The 27,349-nt window shown below is 47.5% G+C and overlaps 1 protein-coding gene across 1 annotated transcript in view; it reads right to left on the bottom strand.

Moving 5' to 3' along the window:
- OVCH2 (ovochymase 2) overlaps positions 1-27,349 on the bottom strand; it is a 70,395-nt gene that overhangs the window by 999 nt on the left and 42,047 nt on the right. Inside the window, exons 13-21 of the mRNA XM_039911316.1 lie at positions 26,772-26,865; positions 24,586-24,723; positions 23,523-23,603; positions 19,054-19,240; positions 17,556-17,625; positions 14,818-15,013; positions 10,886-11,037; positions 9,572-9,737; positions 1,452-1,608 (exon numbers count right to left, since the gene is read on the bottom strand). Of these exons, the coding sequence (XP_039767250.1) occupies positions 1,452-1,608; positions 9,572-9,737; positions 10,886-11,037; positions 14,818-15,013; positions 17,556-17,625; positions 19,054-19,240; positions 23,523-23,603; positions 24,586-24,723; positions 26,772-26,865 (1,241 nt within the window). The remainder of the gene's footprint in view (positions 1-1,451; positions 1,609-9,571; positions 9,738-10,885; positions 11,038-14,817; positions 15,014-17,555; positions 17,626-19,053; positions 19,241-23,522; positions 23,604-24,585; positions 24,724-26,771; positions 26,866-27,349) is intronic.

Here is a 27,349-nt window from a genome sequence, read left to right as displayed (position 1 = left end):
TGCTTGAAAGTGTACAAGAGAATTAGTAGACATGAGCTTTGCCTATAAGGAATATGCAATCTAGCAAGGAAGTTAGACACCTAAATAAATTACCGATATCAATCGATGCTATTTATTGAGTGCTTACTATGTGTAGAGCACTGTACTAAGTACTTGGATAGGAAGCAATAGAATATAAAGATAGGTATATGAGGGCCGTTTGGGGGTGGGGGCCTGAAAGCTGCTAAAGTGTTTAGGAGGCATGGAAGAGCTGACATGGGAAATGGGGGGAGAAGGAGAATATTTAGGGTGGAGAATTGGGAAATTACTTGGGGAAAGCCTCTTGGAGAAGTGATTTTTCGAAGGGCTTGGAATATGAGGAGGAGAGAAATTCTGCAGAATGGGAAGGGGGAAGACTTTCAAAGCAATCCCGGCTCCCCCACCTGTCTGCCGTGTGACCTCGGGCAAGTCACTTCGCTTCTCTGGGGTTTAGTTTAAGTCTGTGAGCCCCATGCGGGACAGGGACCTGACTACTTTGCATCTACCTCAGCGCTTAGTACAGTACCTGGCACATAGTAAGCACTTGGCAAATACAATTTGAACAAACAAACAAACAAAATATCTGCTGGAATATTTCGGTCCAGTTTTGCTAGCATGCAGGTTCTCGGTTTAGATACTCTTTAAATGTTTAGTAAGCACCTATAATATATAGAATATTGAACTGAGAGCTGGAAAGTTGGCAGTGAATTATAGAAATGGGTTCTGTGCTCCTCAGGGGCTTTCCTTACAGTTTAAGGAAAAGATCAGTTATATGACATTTTAAAAGATGATCAGTTTTAAGGCACTCGATCTGTTCTCTCCCTCCTACTTATCTACTTACCTCTTACTTACTTATCTCACCCTGATGATCAGTTTTAAGGCACTCGATCAGTTCTCTCCCTCCTACTTATCTACTTACCTCTTACTTACTTATCTCACCCTGCAACCAATCAATGAATCATATTTATTGAGCGCTTACTGTGTGCAGAGTACTGTACTAAGTGCTTGGGAGAGTATAATACAACAGAGTTAGTGGACACAATCCCTGCCCACAAAAAACTTACAATTTAGGAAGGGAGACAGACATTAATATAAATAAGCAGCACGGCCTAGTGGAAAAAACACGGGCCTGGGAGTCAGAGGACCTGGGTTCGAAACCCAGCTCTGCCAAATGTTTGCTGTGTGACCTTGGGCAAATCGCTAAACTTCATCCCAACATTACCTGCTGGGGCTGCCTAACAACACATCCAGCAGTTCTACACAGTGAATTCCTCCCAGCATTATCTGCTGCCCAATTAATTCTTCCCTAGATTCCCAGGAGTCACCCACCAACGTGAGGAGGAGTTCTGCCCCGTGAATTCTTCCCAACATTCCCTGAGGTCTCCTGCCAACACGAGAAGGGGTTCTGGTCAACGAACCCTTCCCGGCATTACCTGGGACTGCCCCCCAGTACACGGTGGGGTTCTATCTGGTCAATTCCTTTCAGCGGCAGGCGAGTCACAGCCTTCTCCTCCTCCTCCTCTTCCTCCTCCTTCCTGGATTTGGGAGACCCAGGGCCACCACGGTCACTCGGTCCCTTCTGGGGAGTGTCTGAAAAGCAACACAACTCAGTTAACTTGTTTTGCTTTGTTGTCTGTCTCCCCCCTCCTAGACTGTGAGCCCATTTTTGGGTAGGGATTGTCTCTACCTGTTGCCGAATTGTACTTTCCAAGCGCTCAGTACAGTGTTCTGCACACAGTAACTGCTCAAAAAATATGAATGAATGAATAAATGAATGAACAGTAATCTCTATCCAAGTTTTTTTGCTGAAGGTATTTGCTAAGCGCTCATTATATGCCAAGCACTGCACTGAACACTGAGGTAGATCCAAGATAATCAGGTAGGACACAGTCATTCATTTAATCATTCAGTCATTCATTCAGTCATTTATTGAGCACTTACTGTGTTCAGAACACTGTACTAAGCCCTTGAGAAGTACAATTTGGCAACAAATAGAGACAATCCCTGTCCCACATGGGGCTCACTGTCTAAATAGGAGAGAATCAGATTCAATACCCATTTCATAGATGAGGAAACTGAGGCACAGAGAAGTGAAGTGACTTGCCCAAGGTCACACGGCTGACAAGGTGGCACAAGCAAAACAGTGCTTGGCACATAGTTGGCGCTTAACACATACCACAGTTATTATCATTATTACTGCTATCATTGTAAGGTAGACCAACTGCTGGGAAGCACAGCATCGCCTACTGGAAAGAGCACGGGCCTGGAAGTCAGAGGACCTGGGTTCTAATCCCGGCCCTGCCGACTGCTTGCTGAGTGACCTTGGACAAGTCACTTCACTTCTATGTGTCTCAATTGCCTCAACTCTAAAGTGGGGACTCAATACCTGTCCTCCCTCCTACTTAGACCGTGAGCCCCACGCAGGACACAACTATTTCCGACCTAATTAACCTGTACCTACCCCAGCACCTAGAACAGGGTTTGGCACAGAGTAAGAGCTTAACGAATTGTCTTATGCTGGAGAGTCATCTCTGACCCTTAGCAATTCCATGGATACATCTCTCCCCACCTCCACCTGCAATTGTTCTGGTAGTGTTTCCATAATGTTTTCATGGTAAAAATACAGAAGTGGTTTACCATCGCCTCCTTCCGCGCCATAAACCTGAGTCTCCACCCTCGACTCTCTCCCATGCCTCTGCTGCCCAGCACAGATGAGTTTTGACTTGTAGCACCACTCGCTAGACACTGACCAAGCTAGGAACGGAATGAGTGTGCCTCTGCTTGACTCTCCCTCCCCTAGTCGAGACTGGTAGAGTACTGGAAACTCTCCAGGTGTGACCCTGAGAGGGGGTTTAACAAATAGTATGAAAAAAATTAAAAAGAAAAAAGAATTAAAAGAAAAAATGGTGGAGCCAGGCTTAGAAGCCAGGTCCTTCTGACTCCCAGGCCTGGGCTCTTTCCACTAGGCCATGCTGTACTTCTGAGAGGTTGGTTGAACCTTGTAGATTGGGAACAGCCCTCTTGGGGAGGTTTTAAGAGAGCAATGCCTGCCATGTAGTGGAGGGGAGAAAATGCAAACACAAAGCAAAACACTGTGAACACCACTAACATCCCCGGGGGTAGTCAGTGGGCTCAGAGAGGAGAGCTTAGTATAGTCCTTTGCACATAGTAAGCGTGCAATAAATATGGCTGAATGACTGAATGAGAGCCACCAGGAGAAGCAGCGTGGCTCAGTGGAAAGAGCATGGGCTTTGGAGTCAGGGCTCATGAGTTCGAATCCCAGCTCTGCCACTTGTTGGCTGTGTGACTGTGGGCAAGTCACTTAACTTCTCTGTGCCTCAGTTCCCTCATCTGTAAAATGGGGATTAAGACTGTGAGCCCCACGTGGGACAACCTGATTCCCCTATGTCTACCCCAGCGCTTAGAACAGTGCTCGGCACATAGTAAGCGCTTAACAAATACCAACATTATTATTATTATTACAACCTGATTCCCCTATGTCTACCCCAGCGCTTAGAACAGTGCTCGGCACATAGTAAGCGCTTAACAAATACCAACATCATTATTATTATTATTATTAGGGCTGAGGATGAGCCGACGAACCCCCTTAGACTGCAAGCCAGGAGCGGGCTCGTGAAGTGAGCCCTAAAAGCACAATTGACCATCCTACCTACTGTGGGACTCCGAACCGGATATCAGCCTCGCTTAGCAGGAAATGAGATAGAGTTTGGACACCAGAGACCTAAGCTGGAGGGGGCTGGACTGGGATTTCAGGCCGATTTACCACAGAGAGTTGCTTATGTTGACTTATACTGGGTGGGGGGGGGAAAGACTTTTATCCGGACTGCATGAGGATACAGCCCAGTGTGGCATGAGCAGAAAATGCCTATTACAAACCAAGAATGGGCCTCGGAGCTGGACAGGCCTCTTTCCTTATCCCTTCCCGGCCTCCCTCATCCCCCACACCAAGTGACAGCTGGCCTCTAGAGCTGTGGTAGGGAGATGTTAGGTTTGTTATCTTCAAGGTCCACAGCCCCGACCGTCAGCTCCCCGACCGTCAGCTCTCCTTTGACCATGTGCATCCTGGCTTCACTGGAGGTTAAGCCGGCTGATAAAAGAAGCGGTTTCCAAATCCGAGCAGGGACTGATCAGCTGTCCTGGCCGGCGAGTGACCCGTGGCCCAGTTGGCTTAGCATGATTCAGCGGGGCCTCCCTGCAAGGACCATCTTCCTTTTCCACCCTTGGCTGAGGCTGAAAATGCCCCAGGAGGCCAGAAGTCCTAGCCCCAGAACTTGGGCAAGCGAGACTTGGGAAAAATGGAAGCCAGGTGCTGTCCGATCCCCGAATTCTCTAGAGGAGTGTGACGGGGGGCAGATGAGGCAGGAGCAGCAGCGCGGTGGCCAACTGGACCGCTGGACCCAAGAAGAAAGCGAACACAGTTCCCACTTCTCTGGATCAAATGGGTCCTACTGAGACCATTAGGTCTCCTCACACGTAGAGAATCAGCGTAGCCTAGTGGTTAGAGCCCGGGCCTGGGAGTCAGAAGGACCTGGCTTCTAATCCCGGCTCTGCCACATGTCTGCTGTGTGACCTTGGGCAAGTCCCTTCACTTCTCTGGGCCTCAGTGCCCTCATCTGTAATGTGAGGATGAAGAGTGTAAGCCCCAAGTGGGACAGGGACTGTGACTAACTCAGTGCTTGGCATGTAGTAAGCATTTAACAAATTCCAAGATCATTATTATTACGTAACCGGATTAACCCAGACCCCGCCCCCAGATCGGCTCCGACCCCTAAACGGAGGCCAGGAACCCTTTCAAGACGGGGACGCCATTTAATGATGCTTAATGACAGAAGAGATTGCAGGGCCGAAAGGGAACACTGAGTTCACTGCGGGATCTGTTAAGTGTTTACTAGACACCAAGCGCTGTACTAAACGCTGGGGTTGTTGTTGTCAAATGCCTTCGAGTCATTTCCGACCCAAGGCGACTCCTTAGACACACCTTCTCCAGAACCATCCCATTTTCATCTGTAGTCGTTCTGATACGTAGTCCATAGAGTTTTCTTGGTAAAAAATACAGAAGTGATTTCCCATTGCCTTCTTCTACGCAGTAAAAACCTGAGTCTCTGCCATTGTCTTTGATCAATAATTTAATCACTTGACCATCTGCCTTTGACTCTTTCTCATGCCGCGGCTGCCCAGCACAGGTGAATTGACTTCGATGCTTTGGCTTAGACCTTTCCATTGTGGATAACCCTGATGAGAGAATATCTCTCATTGCCGTAACTCTAAGCTTCATCAGCATACGCAAACTCTCCTGCCATGACAAGGCATTGATTTATAGGCGAAATCCCTGGGGTAGATGCAAGATAATCGGGGTAGACACAGTCCCTGTTTCACATGGGGGTCACAGACTAATCAATCCATGAATGGTGTTTTTTTAACACAACTTTAGGGTATTTAACGATAATAATAATAATAATGATTATAATGGTACTTGTTAAGTGCTTATTATGTGCCAGGCACTGTATTAAGCAGTGGGGTAGATACAAGGTAATCAGGTTGGACACGATCTATGTTCCACATGGGGCTCACAGTCTTCATCCCCATTTTATAGATGAGGGAACAGAGGGAACAGGTATTGAATCCCCATCTTACAGATGAGAAAACATTGTGATTTGTTCAAGGTCACAAAGCAGACAAGTGGCAGAGCAAGAATCAGAATCAGGTGACTCTCTCCAAGCTCGGGCCCTTTCCACTAGCCAAAAATGGGTCATGCCCCCAAAACCACCCTGCCCAGGCACTTCTTTTTTAATGGTATTTGTTCCTTCATTCAGTCAAATTCACTGAGTACTTGCTATGTGCAGAACACTGTATTAAGCTTTTTGGAGAGTACTTACTATATGCACGGCACTGTACTAAATGCGGGGTGGATAAAAACTAATCAGGTTGGACACAGTCCCTGCCCCACATCACGCAGTCATATATATTGAGTGTTTACTGTGTGCAGAGCACTGCACTAGTGCTCGAGAGATTACAGTATAACAATATTGTAGACATATTCCCTCCCCACAATGAGCATAGGGTCGAGAGGGGGAGACAGACATTAATACAAAGAAATAAATGACAGATATGGACATAAGTGCTGTGGGGCTGGAGGTGGTGAATAACGGGGGCAAGTCAGAGCGACAGAGAAGGGAGTGGGAGAAGAGGAAAGGAGGGCTTAGTCAGGGAAGACCTCTTGGAGGAGATGTGCCTTCATGAAGGCTTTGAGGCCGCGGAACTCACGATCTTAATCCCCATTTTACAGATGAGGAAACTGAGGGATAGAGAAGTGAAGTGATTTGCCAAAGGTCACCCACAGCAGACAAGTGGAGGAGCAGAGATGAAAACCAGGTCCTTCCGACTCCCAGGCCCGTGCTCTACCCATTAGGCCATGCCGCTGGTGCCGGGAACTGTAAGTAGGTTGCCGGGAACATTGTACAGGGGGAGGAAAATACAGCATTAACCAGAGGAATGTGGGGTGTTTTGCCTGAGTACTAACCACACAATCTGGGGGGTCTAACACACAGTTTACACAACACTTCCACATGTGGCTTTACACAAAAGCACTTTATCAGTCCTGCAGATAGTACAAATGGGCCCAGGGCAGAAAGAGATGTTTATCAATTGATAAACCTTGGAGGCCCAGCTGCAAATGTATGCCGGACAGTCGATTGGTATGCAAGACTGTGGAAAGGTCAAGATGCTGAGCCTCAACCTTGGGTCCAGAAATGCTGCGGCTGACCCAGGTCAGCCAGAATAGCTTGAGATCAGAAGTCCGGGTTCCCTCAAGCTAGAAGGACGCTGCTATGGTATTATTCCTCCTTTATATCTAGCTCTTCATAGCGAGCTCTTTGCGACTTATTCTGCTGTCTACGTGTATACGGATTGACTGCACTTATCCTGACTCATCCCTCTTGCCACCCTGTAGCGGTCGTCTTATAAAGTCAAACTACTGCTTAACCATACTGGGTGTATTGTGATCTCTGCATCTCCATCTCACTCGTACAGTACTTCAGGATCCTGTAATAATAACTGCAGTATTTGTTAAGCGCTTCCTATGCGCCAGACACTGTACAAAGCAGGTTGGACACAGTCCCTGTCCCACATGGGGCTCACAGTCTTCATCCCCATTTTCCAGATGAGGGAACTGAAGCCCAGAGAAGTGAAGTTGTGTGCCCAAGGTTACACAGCTGACAAGGGGAGGAGGTGGGATTAGAACCCAAGTTCTATTGACTCCCAGGCCCGTGCTCTATCCACTGGGCCACGCTGCTTTTCTAATCCAGTAAACCAGGGTCTTGGGACCCCTAATTCAAGACAGAAGCCAAGCCAAAAGGAGTGTGTGTCAGGCGCTGGCCATCCCCTGGCACTATCCAACCCTCCTGCCAGCCCCGTCTCAGTTTCCCGACCTTGTGAGCATAGGAGCCAACCACCTGCAGTAGTCTCAGTGGTAAGCGCTTAGTACAGTGCTCTGCACACAATAAGCGCTCAATATATATGAATGAATGAGGGCTAAATTACCTGCTGGATGTCGGCTCTGAAGAAACCAAGAACTCCAACTGTGTTAGCTTAGAGCTGCCTGCCCTCTGTTACCATTTTAGTTTTCAAAGTTGTATCTCGGTGGGCGACGCGCCCACACAACGATAGACATTTCTGCTCTTTTTGAAAAGGAACCTCAACGCTGAGAATTCAGCTTCATCCGCCTTTGGAGGCTGGGCCAGCCCAAGCCCATTCTTGCCTGGAAGAGTTCCAGGGCCCGCTCAAAAAGCCAGCTTCCTCAGGGCAGTTGGACCAGAGATGCCCCTAAGCAGAAGCAGCGTGCCCTAGTGGAAAGAGCACAGATCTGAGTTCTAATCCCGGATCTGTCATTTGCTTGCCGTGTGATCTTGGGCAAATCATTTTGCTTCTCTGTGCCTCAGTTCTCCTGTCCTCCCTTCTACTTAGACGGCGAGCCCCATGAGGAACAAGGACTGTGTCCAACCTAAGTGACTTGTTATCTACCCCGTAGCTTAGAACATATAGTAAGTGCTTAATGAATATCATAAAACAAACGGAAGGTAAACACCCACACAACCAGCAAACTGGGCAGCTTCACCCTCTCGGCAAAGTTCATGAGGAGTTTGTCCCAAGGAATTGGGAGCTGAAGGGAGAAGAAGCAGCAGCCCAAACTCTTAAAAAAAATAATAATAATAATGGCATTTCTAAAGCGCTTACTATGTGCCAAGCACTGTTCTAAGCACTAGGGTAGATACAAGGAAAGCAGGTTGTCCCACATGGGGCTCAACAGTCTTAATCCCCATTTTACAGATGTGGTAACTGAGGCACAGAGAAGCTAAGTGACTTGCCCAAAGTCACACATCTGACAAGTGGTGGAGCCGGGATTAGAACCCACGACCTGTGACTCCCAAGCCCGTGCTCTTTTTACTAAGCCATGCATTAGAGGCCAGGGAGAGAACAGTCAATCAATCAATTTTATTAGTTAAGCTCATGTGAAGAGCACCGTACTAGACCCTTGGGATGATACAATATAACAATAATGATAATACTTATGGTAATTGCTTGGCACTTACCATGTGCCAAGCACAGCTCTAAGCACTGGGGCAGATACAAGTTAATCAGGTTGGACACAGTCCCTGTCCCACATGAAGCTTACACTCTTAATCCCCATTTTATCGATGAATTAAAAAAAAAGAGTGGTATTTGTTAAGTGTTTACTATGTACTAGGCACTGTACTAAGCACTGGGGTGGATACAAACAAATCGGGTTGGATGCAATCCTAGTCCCGCATGGGGCTCACGGTCTTTATCCCCATGTTACAGATGAGAGAACTGAGGCACTAAGTGAAGTGACTTACCCAAGGTCACACAGCCGACAAGTGGCAGAGCCGGAACCCTTGACCTTCTGATGCCCAGGCCTGGACTCTATCAACTATGCAACTGAGGCCCAGAGAAATTAAGACCCAAGAAATTAAGACTCTGTGACCCAAGGTCACAGAGCAGATAGACTTCGTAGACGTGTTCGCTTCCCATCCACAACGAGTTCGAGAAGAGGTTTCTGAGAGCAGGCACACAGGCCTGAAAACATCCCTCTGAAGGAAGCCAGTTTCCAGCAGGTCGCCCTGGCAGCCAGGAAAGACAACCCTCAGAAGTCCCGCAAGACCTCAGAAAGTTGGATGGAATTGAAGAGCCTCGACAGGAAGGGGAGGCCGCGCCCTCCGAATGCAGCCTGACCTAAAGGAGAGAGCGCAGGCCCCGGTGTTAGGATACCTGGGTTCTAATCCCGGCCTCACCACACACCTGCAGTGTGACCTTGGGCAAGCCACTTCACTTCCCTGGGCCTCAGTTTCCTCATCTGTAAAATGGGGATAAAACACCCGTCGTCCCTCCCCATTAGACTGCACGCCCCGGATGGGACAAAGATTGGCCGACCTGATCATCTCGTACCTCCCACACATTTCGCCCAGTGCTTGGCACGTGCTAAACGCCGATCGAATTCCGGTGTCGTTATACGCACGTGGAGGGTGGAGGTGCTGACGGATCCAGTCGGTGAACAGGGCGACGTTGGTGTACACTCCCGGAGAGCAAGAGTTTCCACAGCCAAAGCCCCAGCTGGTTATCCCGAAGATGGCGTAGAGCCCCGAGTCATCGAGGAGGCACCCGAGAGGACCCCCGGAGTCCCCCTAAACAGGACAGACAGAAACTGCCTTAACGACCGGTCAGAAGGTCCTGGGTTCTTATCCTGGGTCTGCCACTTTTCTGCTTTGTGATCGTGGGAAAGTCACTTCACTTCTCTGGGCCTCAGTTACCGCATCTGTAAAATGAGGATTAAGACTGTGGGCCCCATGAGGGACATGGACCGTGTCCAATCTGATTACTTTGTGTCTAACCCAGCGCTTAGATCGGCGCCTGGCACATAGAAAGCGCTTAACGAGTACCACAAAAAAAAAAAAAAGATGACGAGAGGGTCCGTGTCCAAGAGCAGGGGAAGAGTGAACTGCCACCCTGCTTAGCAGCCTAACATTTTAAAGAGCATTTCTTTTTTCCAGACTTTGCCCTCAGCTAGGCTGGGCTCCCTGGGGCAGAGGAGAGAAAGTTTTACCTTCCAAAGAACAGGCAGAACTCCCTGAAGTGCAGTTTGCTTTCTCCTAACGTGCAGGCACTGAGCAGTCCCAGCCCACACACTTCGCTCCCCTAACGCTGACCTTCTCATATACCTTGATCTCACCTATCTCGCTGCCGACCTCTCGCTCACATCCTGCCTCTGGACTGGAATGCCTTCCCTCCTCAGATCCAAAAATCAATTCCCCTCTTCCCCTTCAAAGCTTTATTTGAAGTCATATCTCCTCCAAGAGGCCTTCCCTAAGCCCTCCTCTCCTCTTCTCCCATTTCCTTCAGCATCACCCTGACTCGCTCCCTTTATTCCCCACCACTCCCCTGCCGCACCCTACTGCACATATGTACATAGATGTAATTTATTTATTTCGTCATATTGTCTGTCTTCCCCTCTAGACTGTAAGCTCATTGTGGGTGGGGAATGTGTCTATAATTATATTGTACCCTCCCAAGCACTTAATACAGTGATTTGCACACAGTAAGTGCCCTATAAATCCGATTGAATGAATGAATGAATGGTCTGCTGTGTGACACTGGGCTAGCCACTTCACTTCTCTGGGCCTCAGTTCCCTCCGTAAAGTGGGAATTAAGACCTTGAGCCCCATGTGCGATACGGACTCCGTCCCACCTGATTAGCTTGGATCTACCCCAGCGCTTAGTACAGTGCCTGGAACATAGCAGCTTCTTAACAAATACCATAAAAAATAAAACTTACTGTGCAGGAATCCTTGCCTTCCCGGCCAGGGGATCCGGCACACAGCATGTGCTGAGAAAGCTCCACCGAAAGGTTGCGGTAATATTCCCGGCAGGTGCCGCGGGCGAGGATGGGCACCTGCAGCTGCTGCAGTTGGCTGGTCTTCTCTCCCCCTTAAAAGCCAAGCACACTTTTTGTTAGAGCAGTTCTTAGCCAGGACCCAAACAAGTCTGGGTGCTGAAGCAGCATGGCCTAGTGGCTAGAACACGGGCCTGGGAGTCACAAAGAACTGGATTCTAATCCCACCTCTGCCACTTGTCTGCTGTGTGACCTTGGAGAAGTGACTTCACTTCCCTTTGCCTCAGTTACCTCATCTGTAAAATGGGGATTAAGACTGTGAGCCCCATGTGAGACAGAGGCTGTGCCCAACCCTATTTGCCTGTATCCGCCGCAGCACTTCAATACAGTGCCTGGCACATAGTAAGCACTGAACAAATACCTCAATTATCATTATTATTATTATTATTAAGTCTGTCCTGTCAGGTCTCTGGGCCTCGGAGAGAAATGCAAAATGGTATTTCCCATCTCTGCTGACCAGAGGCAGGACCAATTGAACTCTCCTGTGGGTTTCAGACTGATTTGGTTTTCTGGGGCCCCTAACTAAAATAATCACAATTCTGGCATCAAGGCTAAGACCATTCTACTAACCTTGTCCCTCATTAGTGTAAGGCCAATTCCATGGCTTGATTTCAGTCTTAAAATATGTAGACTAGATCTCTGATTCGAAATAACCTACTTCTTTATCTGAGATCAGTTGTTAGGCTAGTTTCTTCATGGTCTTCAGACTGAGAAATCAAACCCTTACATAGATGCAATAGCAAATGGCTTGTGATTGGATTTTAATCACATGATAATTATGATCAAAAAGTAGTTTTAAGACTATGTGCTGGAAAATCGTGGCCTTGTGGATAAAGCATGGGTCTAGGAGAAAGAAGGACCTGGATTCTAGTCTCAGCCACTTGTCTGCTGTGTGATGTTGGGCAAATCACCTCACTTCTCTGGGCCTCAGTTACCCCATCTGCAAAACAGAGACTAAGACTGTGAGCCCCATGCGGGACAGGGACTATGTCTATCCTGAGTAACTTGTACCTACCCCAGTGCATAGTACAGTGCCTGGCACAGAGTAAGCTTTCAATTAATACCAATTTAAAAAAATAGATTTCTTGTACCCCAATTATGCCTCATATATTGCCTTGAGGAGGCAGGGAGAGCCCTTGAGTCCGAGACCCGGGGCTGCAGGCCCCTAAACCCCTGAAGTAATTTGGTACAGATCAAGAATGCCTTACGGTCCCTTGGAGATTTCCCAGTTTCCAGACAAGGATCCAAAGTCCTATTCCATTCTCAACTAAGCTGGGGTCCCCTTGCGGGGTGGGGGCTTGAGGAAGATCAAACCCTGAGTGAGAAGGTTCTGCCCACAATCAAAGAAAATTGGAGATGGGGATTGTATCAAATTGCTTATTAATCTACTGTTCATGTCCATCCTTGGACTCTCTCAGTTCTTCAGAGAGCCACCTGGGTGGCCTTCTTATCAAATTAAAATATTCGCTAAGAAGCCTGGACAGAGATGGGTGTCAGTGATCAACAAATCCACTGAATCCCCTGGTATTCAAGGGCAAAAAAAAGTACAGGTTGTTCTCAAAGATTTTGAGATTTTCTCTGTTTTAGCAGTCTCAGGATAGTACCATTTCAAGATGGTTCTTAGCTATTTGAGAAGCAGCATGGACTAACAGATAGAGCATGAGCCCGGGATTCAGAAGGACCTGGATTCAACTCCCAGCTCTGCCACTTACTTGTCTGCTGAGTGATTTGGGGCAAGAAGCTTTCCCAGACTAAACCCCGCTTTTCCTCATCTCTCACTCTCTTCTGCGTTGCCCTGATTTGCTCCCTTTGTTCTTCCCTCCTCCCAGCCCCACTGCACTTATGTACATATCTATAATTTCATTTATTTGTATTGATGTCTTCCTCCCTGACTAGACTGTAAGCTTATTGTGGGAAGGGAATGTCACTATTGTAGTATTGTACTTTCCCAAGCACTTACTACAGTGCTTGCACATAGTAAGAGCTCAATAAATACGATTGAATGAATGAAAAGTCACTTCACTTCTCTGGGCTTCAGTTACCTCATCTGTAAAAAGGGGATTAAGAGTGGGAGCCCCATGGCGGACATGGTCTGTGTCCAACCTGATTAGCTTGTACTTACCCCAGTCCTTAGTACATAGCAAGCTTAACAAATATCATTAAAAAAAGATAATTTTCAAAAATATATTTATAGTCAAGCAGGTATTTACCATGGTTCTAGAATGAACTAAAATAAACCTGAATCAGTCGCCCTCATGGAAAATCTGTTTGGTCCAAATGCAGGAGACGTGGAGTGGTATCTCTGAAAGCATAAAGGAGTCTGAGGCCCAAATACCCAAAGAGAATAGAGTTTTAAATAATCCAAGGAGCATCTTATTTAGAGAGAAATTTGGAAGGTGCCATAGGGGAACAAGGTGGTGGAGAAAGAAGGGGATTTATGGAAAAGAGAATTCCTCTTTCTCTAGACTGAAAGCTCATTGTGGGCAGGAAAAGTGTTACCAACTCCATTTTATTGCTGTGGGCAGGGAATGTGTCTACCAAATCTGTTGTAGTGTACTCTCCCAAGTGCTGATGACAGTGCTCTGCATTGAATGATTGATTGACTGATAGACTGATTTGAAGCTAATGGTAAAAGCTGTTAACCTGGTAGAGCTCATCCAAAACCTCAGCACCAAGGCCTTAAGTTCTTATTTGGTGCCAAACATTGTACTAAACACAGGGGTAGGTACATGATAATCAGGTTGGGTACGAGTCTTGACCCACAGGAGAACCACAGTCTAAGTAGGAGGGAGAGCAGGTATTTAATCCCCACTTGACAGATGAGGAAACTGAGGTCCAGAGAAGTGAAGTGAAGCCAAGGGTCATATAGTAGACGAGTGGCGGAGCCAAGATTAGAACCTAGGTCCTTCTGACTCCCAGGTCCGTTCACTTTCCACTAGACCCTGCTACTTCTCTGGAATTTTGCTTTTCATAACCCTGCCACCTCTGGGATTGTTGTTCACGCCCCTGGGATTGTGGTTCATAGCCCTGGCACCTCTGGGATTAGCGGTTCATAGCTCTGGCATCACTGAGATTAGTGGTTCACAGAGCTGGCACCTCTGAGATCGGCATTTCATGGCCCTGGAACATCTGACAATGACAATTCATAGCTCTGGAACTTCTGGGATTAGTAGTTCTTAGCCTAGGCACCAGTTCATTGCCTTGACCCATATGGGGTTGGCAATTCACAGCCCTGGCATCTCTGGGACTGATGGTTCACAGCTCTGGCACCCCTGGGATTGGCGGTTCATAGACCTGTCACCTCTGGGATTGACAGCTCACGGCCCTGACACCTCTGGACTCGACAGACATTTCACTTACGAAACTAAAAATAGAATTCATATTTTAAATTTTTAAGCATTTTAGATGAAGATTGTAAACTCTCCCCTTAGATTATGAACCCCTAAAGAGCAAAGACCATCCCTTACTTCTCTTGTAATCTACCAAGTGCCTAGTACAGTGCCCAGCCCATAGCAAGTGCTCAGTAAATACTGTTGAATGAATGAATGTAGTTCTGACCTTCATAGAGGACTATACTAGCGGGTTGCTCTTTCAAACCAGCTCACTAAAAAGGAATGCCCAGCGGGTTAGGTAAGAATGGCAATAATCTCTCAGCCCATACAGGGTCATCTCAATTTAAAATGTAAAGTTGTTTGAAGATGGGAAACACTTCCATTGCAAATTAAATTTGGGGTGGCGGGAAGGTGGGGGGCGTTGTGGGAAGGATGGGGCTTTCTGTCTGAAAGGAACAGCGGCGGAGGGGTTGCGTACAGTACCTGGGTGGTGACTCCCCCATCCCGTGACTACGCACACACTAGAAGTGTGTATCTCCTGGTTTTGCTTGGGGAGACACACTGGACGGACATAGCGATTGAACCGAAGGGGCTCAGCTAGCTGTAAGAGCCCAATATCGTAATCCATGGTGGTCCTGTCAAATGCTGGATGAAGGAAAATGCGCTTGACGGCACGTTTCTAGAAAGAAGAAAGAAGCAAAGTGGGAATTCAGTGAGAGGTTTATGCCTGGAGATCAAACGCAATGTAACTGTAGGCAGATGAGTGGCCTAAAGAACCTAGGAGAAGCAGCACGGCATAATGGAAAGAGTCCTGGCCTGGGAGTCAGAGGACCTGGATTCTAATCTTGACTCAGCCACTTGTGGGCTGGGTGATCCTGGACAAGTCACTTCACTTCTCTGGGCCTCAGTAACCTCATCTGAAAGATGGAGATTAAATTCTCCTCCCTCCAATTTAGACTGTGAGCCCATGTGGGACAGGGACCTTTTCCAACCTGATAAATTTTAAACTATCCTAATCGATCAATCAAGGGTATTTATTGAGCACTTACCTTGTGCAGAGCACTACTGTACTAAGGACTTGGGAGAGTACAATATAACAGATTTAGTAGACGTGTTCCCTGCCCTGAAGGAACTTTTAGTCTAGAGTGGTAGAGAGACATTACAATAAATAATAAATAGGGACATAATACTTTAGGGCTGAGGATGGGTGACTATCGAGAACTTAGGAGAATACAATCCAACAGAGTTTGTAGATACATCCCTGCCCATAACGGGTTTACAGTCTAGAGGGAAAGACTCAGGTTGTAATGTCGGCTCTGCCACGTGCCTGTTGTGTGACCTTGGGCAAGTCACTTAACTTCTCTAATCTTCAGTTTCCTCATCTGCAAAATGGGGATAGAACACCTGCCCTCCCTTCTATTTAGAGACCATAAGCCCCAAGTGGGATGGAAACTGTTTCCAACTTGATTATTTTGTATCTACCCCAATGCTTAGCACGTAGTGAGCACTGAACAAATAGCATTATTATTATTATTATTATTAATCATACCAGGGGGTCCTGATGTGACATTGTGCTGTGCAGGAGCAGGTGGGAAAGAGCAAGGTGTTTTAAACAGTGGCAGACAGTGAGAGTCTAGTTAGATTCTTAGCCCAGAGCAGCCGGGAGGAGCCCACAGGTTCCCTGGGTTGGGCTGGAGGCCGTTCCCCAGGAAACAGCATGGCCTGGGGGATAGAGCCCTGGCCTGGGAGTCAGAAGGACTTGGGTTCTAATCCTGACTCTGCCACTTGTCTGCTGGGTGACCATGGGCAAGTCACTTCACTTCCCTGGGCCTCAGTTCCCTCATCTGGAAAATGGGGAAGAAGACCGTGAGCGCCGTGTGGGATGGGGACTGTGTCCAACCTGATTACCCCAGGGCTTAGAACAGCGCTTGAGACATAATTAAGTGACTAACAAATATCAATATCATCATCATCATCATACTCCCAGCCAAGAGTGGGGCCGCAGTGGAAGTATGGGCAGGCTTTCTTCACCCCATCCAGTAGCCTTCCCGGACTAAATCCCCCTTTCCTCTCCTCCCACTCCCTTCTGTGTCACCCTGACTTGCTCCCTTGCTTTTCCCCCCTTCCAGCCCCAGAGCACTTATGTCCATATCTAAAATTTGATTTATTTATATCAATGTCTGTCTCCCCTTCTAGACTGTTAGTTCGTTGGGGGCAGGGAATGTGTGCGTTTATAGTTGCCTCGAACTCTCCCAAGCATTTAGTACAGTGCTCTGCACACAGTGAGCGCTCAATACGATTGAATGAATGAATGAGCCTGGTGGGGCCACTGAGGGAGCCACAGGGAGCCCCTCGCTGCCCAGGCCCTGCTCTTGAGGTTTCTCCTCAAGAACCTCCAGTGGTTGCCCATCCACCTCAGCATCAAACAGAAACTCCGCACCTTTGACTTTAAAGCACTCGATCCCCTTGCCCCCTCCGACCTCAACTTGCTACTCTTCTACTACAACCCAACCTGCACATTTTGCTCCTCTAACGCTCACTGTACCTCTATCTCATCCATCTCGCCACCCACATCGTCCCTCTGCCCTGGAACACCCTCCCTCCTCAAATCCAACTGAGGATTTCTCTCCCTCCCTTCAAAGCCTTATTGAAAGCACATCTCCCAGAGGCCTTCCCTGACTGAGCCCGCCTCTCCTCTTCCCCGCCTCTCTTCTGCGCCGCCCTGATTTGCTCCCTTTCTTCTTCCCCTCCTTCCTAGCCCCACAGCACTTACGTCCATATCCGTAATTTATTTATTTATATCAATGTCTGGCTCCCCACATCTAGACAGTAAGCTCTCTGTGGGCAGGGAATGTGTCTGTTTACTGTTGTATTTTACTCTCCCAACCGCTCAGTATAGTGCTCTGCACACAGTAAGCGCTCAATAAATACAACTGAATGAGAGAATGAATGAACGAATGAATGAGCCAGGTCAGATTGCTGAGGGGGCCACAGGGCATCCCATGCTACCCAGGCTCTGTACTTCAGCCTCAGACAGGGTGTGCCCCAGCCTGGACACACGAGTTGAGAAGGGGACCCTCTAAGCCACCCACTCCTCATATTCCCCAGGCACCCTGAACCCATCTGGTGGGCTCTGTTCATCGACATAAATCCGGACCTTTCTCAAAGAGGAAAGCAGAAACTTGTTTCTCCACAGTGTGGCGGGAAGGGGGGTGTCTTACCTGACGGTGGCCTCGCTGACTCAGGTCATGGATTCCAGCAATCACGACCCATGAACCAGCAGGATGTTCCCTAGAAGATCACGATAGAATACTTTTCAGGAACGGTTTTCATTTTCCAGGACCCCAAAATTGAAAGGAGTTTTTGGAAGAGGCAAAGGGATATCGATTTACAGGTTTAGTTGTATTTTCTTCTTCCAAGCTCTTAGTTCAGTGCTCTGTACAGTAAGCGCTCAATAAATGCCACCAATTGATAATGGCGGCCTAAGACACCTTCAGTCGGTGGTCTTGGGGACATATTAAATCCAAAAATATGTTTTATATTCTATTTTCATGTAATTTATTTTCATGCCTGTCTCTACTCCTGTAGTTCGTAAGTTCCTTGTGGGAACAGATTGCCTCTACCAACTAGTTTATTTTTACATTTTCAAGTGCTTAGTACAGTGCTCTGCACACAGTAAGTACTCAGGAAATTACCACTGATGGATTGATACTAGGAAAAAGTGAAAGCCATTCTAAATCTTCTGTTCTCACTGGCCATTTATCTGCAGTGTAACAGTGAGTGTCTATAGACCATAAGCTCAATGTGGGCAGGGAACATGTCTACCAACTATGCTATGTTGCATTCATTCAGTCATATTTTTTGAGCTCTTACTGTGTGCAGAGCACTGTACTGAGTGTTTGGGAAAATACAATACAACAATAAATGCACACTTTTCCTGCCCATCATGAACTTACAGTCTAGAGCCGGGGAGACAGACATCAATACAAATAAATTACTGATATGTTCATAAGTGCTGTGGGGCTGGGAGGGGGAAGGACAAAGGGAGCAAGTCGGGGTGAATCAGAAGGGAGCGGGAGAAGAAGAAAGGGGGGGCTAAGTCAGGGAAGAACTCTTGGAGGAGATGTGCCTTCAATAAGGCTTTGAGGAGGGGAGAGTAACCATCTGTTGGATTTGAGGAGGGATGGTGGTCCAGGCCAGAAGCGGGACACTGCCCTGCACACAGCAAGTGCCCAATAAACACGATTGAATGAATGAAAGGGGGCTAGGGATCGAAGGCAAGATAGGCAATAGAGGCATAGTGAGAAGGTTAACACTAAAGGAGCGAAGGTTGCGGGCTGAGTTGAGGTAGAAAGGGACAAGATGGTAGAGTATTTTAAAGCCAGTGATGAGGAGGTTTTGCTTGCTGCAAAGGTGGATGGGCAACGACTGGAGTTTTTTGAGGAGTGGGGTGACATGTCCTGAACGCTTTTGTAGAAAAATGATCCGGGCAGCAGAGTGAAGTATGGACTGGAGTGGGGAGAGACAGGAGGCTGGGAGGTCAGCAAGGAGGATGAGTGATCGTATTAGCGTGGCAATGGTTTGGATGGAGAGGAAAGGGAGGATTTCAGCGATGAGGTGAAGGTCAATCTAACAAGATTTAGCGATGGATTGAATACCCAGATGAGGCCCGCGCCCACCTGAGAAGGCCTCCGCCTCCCTCCCCATGCCTGACCCGACCTGTCCTGAAGGCAGTGAGCGGCGGTGAGCACCCAGCTCTTCCCGATGATGCTGCCGCCGCACACGGGCTCGGTGGCGATCTGCAGGCTGACCTGCCAGGGCCAGGAGCCGGGCGCCGCCTCTTCCCCTCCCACGATCCTGCTGAAGACAATCCCGGGAGGGTGGGCCGCAGCCCCGCAGCCATCCGCTGGGATAGACGGAAAGGGAAAGCCACCTTCAGTGCCCCTCTAAAGGGAAGCTCATCCTGGGAGGCGGAAGGATCCGAGTTCTAATCCCAGCTCTGCCACGTGTCTGCTGTGTGACCTTGGATAAGTCACTTCACTTCTCTGTACCCTAGTTATCTCATCTGTAAAATGGGGGTGAGGATCGTGAGCTCCATGTGGGACAGAGACTGTGTCCAATCCGATTTGCTTGTAGCCACCCCAGAGCTTAGTACGGTGCCTAGCGCATAGTAAAGTGCTTAACAAATACCACAACTTTTACTATTATTATAGAGCATAGGTCGCAGAGTCTAGGATCTGGGTTCTAATCCTGTCTCTGCCACTTGTCTGCTACATGACCTAGGGCACGTCACTTCTCTGGACTTCAGTTACATTCTCTGTAAAATGGGGATCAAGACCGTGAGCACCATGTGGGACACAGTCTGCGTCCAGCTTGTAACCACCCCAGTACTTAGAACAGTGCCTGGCACACAGTAAGTGCCTAACAAATACCGCAAAACAAAATAGCATGGGTTCTAGGAGTCAGAGAACCTGGATTCTAATCCTAGTTCCACCAAGTGACAGATGTGAGACTTGGGGAATGTCACAACTTCTCTGAGCCTCAGTTTCCTCAGTTGTAAAATCGGGATTCAATACCTGTGATCCCTCCTACTTAGACTGTGAGCCCCATGCAGGACAGGGACTGCGTCTGCCCTTATTAAGTCATAGCCACACCAGTGCTTAGTACAGTGTTCGATGCACATAAATGCACAGTAAATATCATAAAAACAGCCAGATGAATAAACAAAAAAACTTTGGTCCAGTATTTGGGAGGGTATCCTGGAAGCAGAGCTTGGCACAGGGCTTGAGGCTTGAGGGCTGCCATGTCCAAGAACACCCCAGATCCCATCAGGCCATGCCCTGTTCCTCAGTCTCCCTCTCTGACCCTTCCACCCCCTCCTCTTCCTTCAGTCGTATCCTCTTCACCTACTCCCCACCCCCAACCCTGGTCTTGTCCAAGATGACCAAGAGGTCTGGTCATTCAAATAGGGAACTCTCTATACTAATCTTCCCGATGGTGGCCAAATCAAAATGGCTACCAGACTTATCAGGAGTGGCCTGGCATGCCTCACTCCAGGCACGGGCAGAAGGGTAGTGGCTGTGACCGAGATGACCTGCCCAAGTAATAATACTACTAATAATAATGATGGTATTTGTTAAGTGCTTACTCTGTTCCAGGCACTGTACTAAGCACTGGGATGGATAGGAGCAATTCAGGTTGGACACAGTCCTTGTCCCGTGTGGGGCTCACAGTCTCAATTGCTGTTTTACAGATGAGGTAACTGAGGCCCAGGGAAGTGAAGTGACTTGCTCAAGGTCACCCAGCAGACAGGTGGTGGAGCTGGGATTAGAACCTATGACCTCTTGATTCCCAGGCTCCTGCTCTTTCCGCTACGCCACACAGGTGGCTGAGGAGGGTCTCAGGAAAGAGAAATCCTCAAGATTTTGAGGCCCAACCCACTGGCCCCCAAGCATTTCTCATTTGTTCCACAGTCCACCTCGTGCCCCCTGGGAACAAGACCTCTCTAGAGGCCAATTCAGGCAGAGCAAGTGGCAAAAACCTGGCTCCGGTCCACCTGGATTAGCTGGAGGGGACGGTCTTTACAGTTCCCAAAACAGCGTGCTCAGGAGCTCCATGCTCCAGAAAATTGGAAGTTGCCAAAACTTTGATTCAAGACTCAAAGCTCAAGCTACCTTAGAGCACTGCCCTTCTCCCAGTCATCTTTTGGATCCCGGGATGCCACTGCATTTTCCAGGATTGCTCTGGATTTATCCTACCTCTCTGCCTACCTAATAAATAATAATAGTAAGCGTGGCTCAGTGGAAAGAGCCTGGGCTTCGGAGTCAGAGGTCATGGGTTCGACTCCCGGTTCCACCACTTGTCAGCTGTGTGACTCTGGGCAAGTCACTTAACTTCTCTGTGCCTCAGTTCCCTCATCTGTAAAATGGGGATGAAGACTGTGAGCCTCACGTGGGACAACCTGATTACCCTGTATCTATCCCAGCGCTTAGAACAGTGCTCTGCACATAGTAAGCGCTTAACAAATACCAACATCATTATTATTATTATTAATAATGATGGCATTTATTAAGTACTTATTTTGTGTCAAGCACGGTTCTAAGCACTGGGGTAGATACCGGCTAATCAGGTTGGACACAGTCCCTGTCCGACATGGGGCTCACAGTCTTAATCCCCATTTGACAGATGAGGTAACTGAGGCACAGATAAATTAAGTGACTTGCCCAAGGTCACACAGCAGACGAGGGGCGGAGTTGGCATTAGAATCCAGGTTCTTCTGACTGCCAGGCTCATGCTCTTTTCAGGAGGCCATGTTGCTTCTCAAAAACCAATCCAAAACCTAAAGTTTCTTCACGGTGCAAACTGAAGCCACTTGTATTCAGGTGTTCACATGGAAGAACTCTGAAACTCATTGTTTCTGTCATAACAAGTGTTTTCATTACACAGTTTGAGTAAAGTGGGATGAAAGAACGGGGACAGTTTTCAGATTGGGGCTGTGAATTGAATAATTTGAGGGCCCCTTTTTGGGATAAGGGACAGGATCCCGAGAGAACAGTCTAATCAGTCTTTTATTAGCATTTCAAAGGGAACTAATCACAAGTATTTAAGTCAGGGTCCCTGACTCACACTTTTCCAACTGGGGTGCACTGCTTCTGAGTACAATATAGTAATAAGAAGAACAACAGCAACAATAATGGTGGTATTTATTAAGTTCTTCCTTTGTGCCAGGCATTTTACTAAGCACTGGGGTGGATACAAACAAATCGGGTTGGACACAGTCCCTGTCTCACATGGGGCTCACAGTCTCAATCCCCATTTTACAGATGAGGGAACTGAGGCACAGAGAAGTGAACTGCCTTGACCAAGGTCAAACAGCAGTCAAGTGGCGGAGCTGGAATTAGAACCCTTCTGACTCCAAAACCCGTGCTCGATCCACTACACCTTGTAGAGTTAGTAGAAATAATCGCTGCCCACAAGGAGTTTATAATCTAGTGAAAGTTGGACCGAGAGAAGTTGAGAAGTGGAAGATGGAAAGAGAACAGTCACGTAGAGGGTGACCTCGTTTGTCTATAGGAAAGAGTAAATCTCGGTCCCTTAGCATTATTCAACACAGGGTGAGCATTCTTTAAAGTTGTAAATACAACTCACCCCCCTACCACCTCCATGGATAGGTGGGGCTCTGTAGATAAGGGGTTAGAGCACTGGTTTTGTAAACCTGGGATCGTGAGTTCAAATATCACCAGGGCCTGCCATGATCTTGTTACTTCATTTTCTTTGAAGAAGCAGCAGAGCTCAGCGGAAAGAGCACGGGTTTGAGAGTCAGAGGTCATGGGTTCTAATCCCGGCTCCACCACTTGTCAGCTGTGTGACTTTGGATGTCATTTAACTTCTCTGTGCCTCAGTTACCTCATCTGTAAAATGGAGATTAAGACTGTGAGCCCCATGTGGGACAATTTGATTACCTTGTATCCCCCCCCAGTGCTTAGAACAGTGCTTGGCACATAGTAAGCGCTTAACAAATGCCATTATTATTAGTAGTAGTAATACTATTATTATAGAAGAGGTGAATGTCCTCTGAGGCTATGCTATTAGGGAATGAAGTCTTCTAATGAGAGAACCCTTAATAGTAATGATTATAATAATAATACTACAGTAATAATAGTAATGATTGTGGTATTTGTTAACTATGCTTACTATGTGCCAGACACTGTACTAAGTGTAGATACGAGATAATCGGGTTGGACACAGTCCCTGTCCCACAGAGGGCTCACAGTCTTAATCCCCATTTTACAGATGAGGCAACTGAGGCACAGAAAAGTTAAATGACTTGCCCAGGCTCACACAGCAGACAGGTGGCAGAGCCGAGATTAGAACCCATAATGAACAGGCTCAGCAGGAATTCTGAAAATAGATGGCTAACGTGAGTCGTGAGATCACGGTGACTACGAAGGCAGGTATCCTGGCCACTGCCTGTTCATCTATGACTTTACGGGCCCGTGATCACTCTGGACATTAGCGGTCTTGTTGGAAATACTATCATATGCACTTCATGATGAGATACATCCACACCCTCCTCACTTTTGCATCCCCCGCAGAGGACAAAAGGATTTTCCCATTGTACAATCTCTTTCTGAAATTATCCTGTTGGGCAGAGACAGCGACTTTCATCATCCTCCAGAGAGACTTACCTGGCACCTGTGTTTCATTCTCCACCTCGCTCAGTGCTTCAGGGAGCCTCTCCTCATCCTCCGACCCCAACGCGATGAGATCTAGAAGGGAAAAAGGCCCAGTCATCCTGCAGGTCTGTGGCGACTTCCCTTCTTCTTCCCTGAGTCTATACGGGGGCTCGGGACTGCACGGGGCAGATTCCTTTCCTGACGGACAGTGGGTAGCACCATGCAAGCAATCGCAGGTGCTTTGCAATATTCTTGGGAGATCCACAGTCAGTTAAGTTTGTCTTGAACTCCCGGAAAGAATGAAAGAAAACACTGTGGTTAGTTGTGCCAGAGCGAGTGTTTTCACTATGCATTTTGGGTTAGAAAGCCACCGTGGAATTGAGGCGCGTTCTTCCGACAAAGAACATCCATTTGGGTAAAACTCAAGGCGGGGCGGGAAGAACCGGTTTTGGACTTGCCCAGGGCTTTGGAGAGGGAGTGAATACTAAATTGTGTGTTTTCCTTGTCCTGGGGTTTGTCGAGAATGCTACGCTCGCATGATAGGGACCAAAGGACCAAGAGAAGCAGCGTGGCCTAGTGGAGAGAGCACGGGCCTGGGAGTCAGAAGGAAATACGACCGAATGAATGAATGAACAGAGTTCAATCAATCAATTGTATTTATTGAATGCTTACCATGTGCAGAGCCTTGTACTAAGCACTTGGGAGAATAAAGTACAGCAGAATTAACAGATACGTTCCCTGCACGTAACCTCCCCTCAGCAGGTACCTCTGACTCCTCGGACCTACTTTCCTTTGGGAAGCAGCATGGCCTAGAGGATAGAGCACAGACCCGGGAGTCAAAGGACCTGGGTTCTAATCCTGGCTGTCTACACGTCTGTCGTGTGCCCCCGCGGCAAGTCACTTCTCTCGTCCTCAGTTACCTCATCCGGAAAATGGGGGTTAAGACTGTGAACCCCACGTGGGACGTGGACTGCATCCAAATTGATGATCTTGTACCTACCCCAGCACTTAGTACCTGGCACATAGTAAGCACTGAACAAACACCATAAAAAAAAAGAAGCAGAAGAGTACAAACCTTTCCAGGTGTTGCGGATGAAAGAGACTGTGGCCCGGAAGCGGCCGAAGCCCTGATTCCCACCGTACGTGAGGATGACCAACATCACGCTGGAAGAGCTGATCACGGGCGCCGGTACGACGAAACCACACAACCTAGCTAGTCGCATCCCAAAACAAGGAAGGAACCGGAAATCACCAGGGAACCAGGCCGGTACAGCAGCAGTTTAGAGAAGGAGCATGGAGAAGTGGAAAGAGCCCAGGCCTGGGAGTCAGAGTCAGTCAGTCAATTGTATTTATTGAGCACTGACTGTGTGCAGAGCACTGTACTAAGTGCTTAGGAGAGTACGATAAAACAACAAACAGGTGCCTTTCCTACTCACAACATCGTTACAGTCTAGACGACCTGGGTTCTAACCCCAGCTTCGCCGCTTGTCTGCAGGTGACCTGGGGCAAGTCACTTCACTTTTCTGGCTCTGTTTCCTCTTCTGAAAAATGGGGATTAATCCGTCAATGGTATTTATTAGGTGCTTACTATATGACAACTCTTGGGAGAGTACAAAAGAAGTAGCAGACATGTTCTCTTCCCTGTCTAGAAGTGGGGGCAGACATTAATATGAATAAATAATTTATAATATATCATTTAAAGATATTTACATAAGAGCTGTGGGGTTGGGGGAAGAATAGGAAATGTCAAAAGGTTACAGTTCCAAGTACACAAATGAAGCAGATGGGAGAGTGAGTCAGGGAAGAGGGCTTAATTGGGAAACGTCTCTTGGAGGAGATGTGACTTTAATAATATTTTAAAGGTAGAAAGAGGGATGGCCTGGCATAGATGAAGGGAGAGGGAATTCTAAGCTAGCAAGGAGGACTTGGGATGGGGTAGGGATGAGACAGATGAGATCTGGGAACGGTGAGTAAGCTGGCACTAGAGGAGCCGAGTCTACGGGCTGGGTTGTAATAGGAGATTAGCGAGATAAGGCAGGATGGGGAGAGCTGATCGACTGCTTTAAAGCTGTAGGTGCAGAGTTTCTGTTTGATTCGGAGATAGATGGGCAGCCAGTGGAGGTTCTTGAGGAGTGGGGAGATGTGGACTGAACGTTTTTGTTGATAAATGATCCGTTCAGCGGAGTGCAGTATGGATTGGAGTGGGGAAAGACAGGAGGCAGGGAAGCAGCGAGGAGGCAGAAGCAGTAGTCACGGCGTGTTAGATTAAGTGCTTGGATCAACATGGTAGCAGTTTGGATGGAGAGGAAAGGGCAGATTTTAGCTATGTTGTGGCGGTAGAACCAACGGGATTTGGAGCCAGACTGAATACGTGGGTGAGAATGAGAGAGATTAAAACTACGAGCCCTATGTGGGACAGGAACTCTGTGCGATCCTATCATCTTGAATCTACCCCAGGGTTTAGAACAGAGCCTGGCACGTAATAAGTACTTAACAAATACCATTATTATTATTATTATATAAAGAGAGAAAAGGGAGAAAAACAGTGATTTTTTTTCCCCTAATGCCGGTGTTAAAATGGGTCTACCGATCTCTTTGGGAAAAAGTTCTTGGTGGGACTAAAATTAATGCCAAATTGGTGAATTCACCATCAGAGGTGTTTTCTTCGACTAGGATTGACAGATCTCCTAATTAACTCACACACACCATATTTAGTCACATAACGGCCCCCAGCTTTTGCATAGTCCTTGCAACCCCCAAACAGGGGAAGAATTAAACAGAGAATTAAGGGGAGCAGGAGAAAAAGGAGAAGAAAAGGAAGATGAGAGGAGGGGAGAAGGAATTGAATAAGAGGGTACTTATTTCTATTGAATGTTGCGTACAATAGCCATTCAATAAATTAGGGTTACCTCTCCTCCCTTCTCATGCTACTCAAGCAAATACAGCAATCACTGCTTTCACTTAAGGTAGGTGGTACAAATAAAAACATTTTTTTTCCTCCTCCAAAATCAGAAGTAGACATGTAAGGAGGTTATATATTATCTATGTATAATATACAGATGTGTATATTTATGTACGTACACATTTAATCCTATCATAGACTCAGCATTTGTTTTGTCAGAAAATTTGTTAGGTTCTTCCACCCGGGGGAAAAAAAATTCACATTCCTTTCACAGATGGATGCCTCCAACTCAGGTCTCGTCTTCCCTGCCACCCCAAAATCCCTAATTTGAGAAATGTCCCAGGAAAAAGATCACCCACCTATTTCCTCTTCTCCCACTGTATCGTCATACACTGCCAGAGAGCCCAGGGAGCAGCTTTCACTTTCTTCTACCTCCAAGCTCTGAAATTCAAGCTGAAAACATTTTCACATCACACTCAGGGACTCCCTGATGAACTAGTTAATTCCCTTGCCACTTGAGCTGAGACTCATTCCAAGTGGCCTCGAGCAGAGAAGCAGCATGACCTAATGGATAGATCGCAGGCCTGGGAACCAGAGGACCTGGGTTCTATCTCCAGCTCTGCCACTTATCTGCTGTGTGACTTTGGGCAAGTTACTTAAGTTACTTCTTTGTACCCAGTTCCCTTTTCAGCAAAATGGGAATTCAATACCTGTCTTTCCTCCTACTTAGACTGTGAACCCGATGTGGAACCTGATTATCTTATATCTAATCCAGCATTTAGCACAGTGCTTGACGCGTAGTAAGCACTTAAAGGTCGTTGTTGTCTTATGCTGTCGAGTCAAGTCCGACCCAGAGTGACGCCATGGACACATCTCTGCCAGAATGCATCTCCTCCATCTGCAATCGTTCTGGTAGTGTACCCATAGAGTTTTCTTG

This window comes from Ornithorhynchus anatinus, chromosome 3 (genome assembly GCF_004115215.2).
Source record: "Ornithorhynchus anatinus isolate Pmale09 chromosome 3, mOrnAna1.pri.v4, whole genome shotgun sequence".
Classification (NCBI taxonomy): domain Eukaryota; kingdom Metazoa; phylum Chordata; class Mammalia; order Monotremata; family Ornithorhynchidae; genus Ornithorhynchus; species Ornithorhynchus anatinus.
The sequence above is the reverse complement of the archived record's forward strand: the minus strand, read 5'-3'. Positions and strand labels throughout refer to the sequence as shown.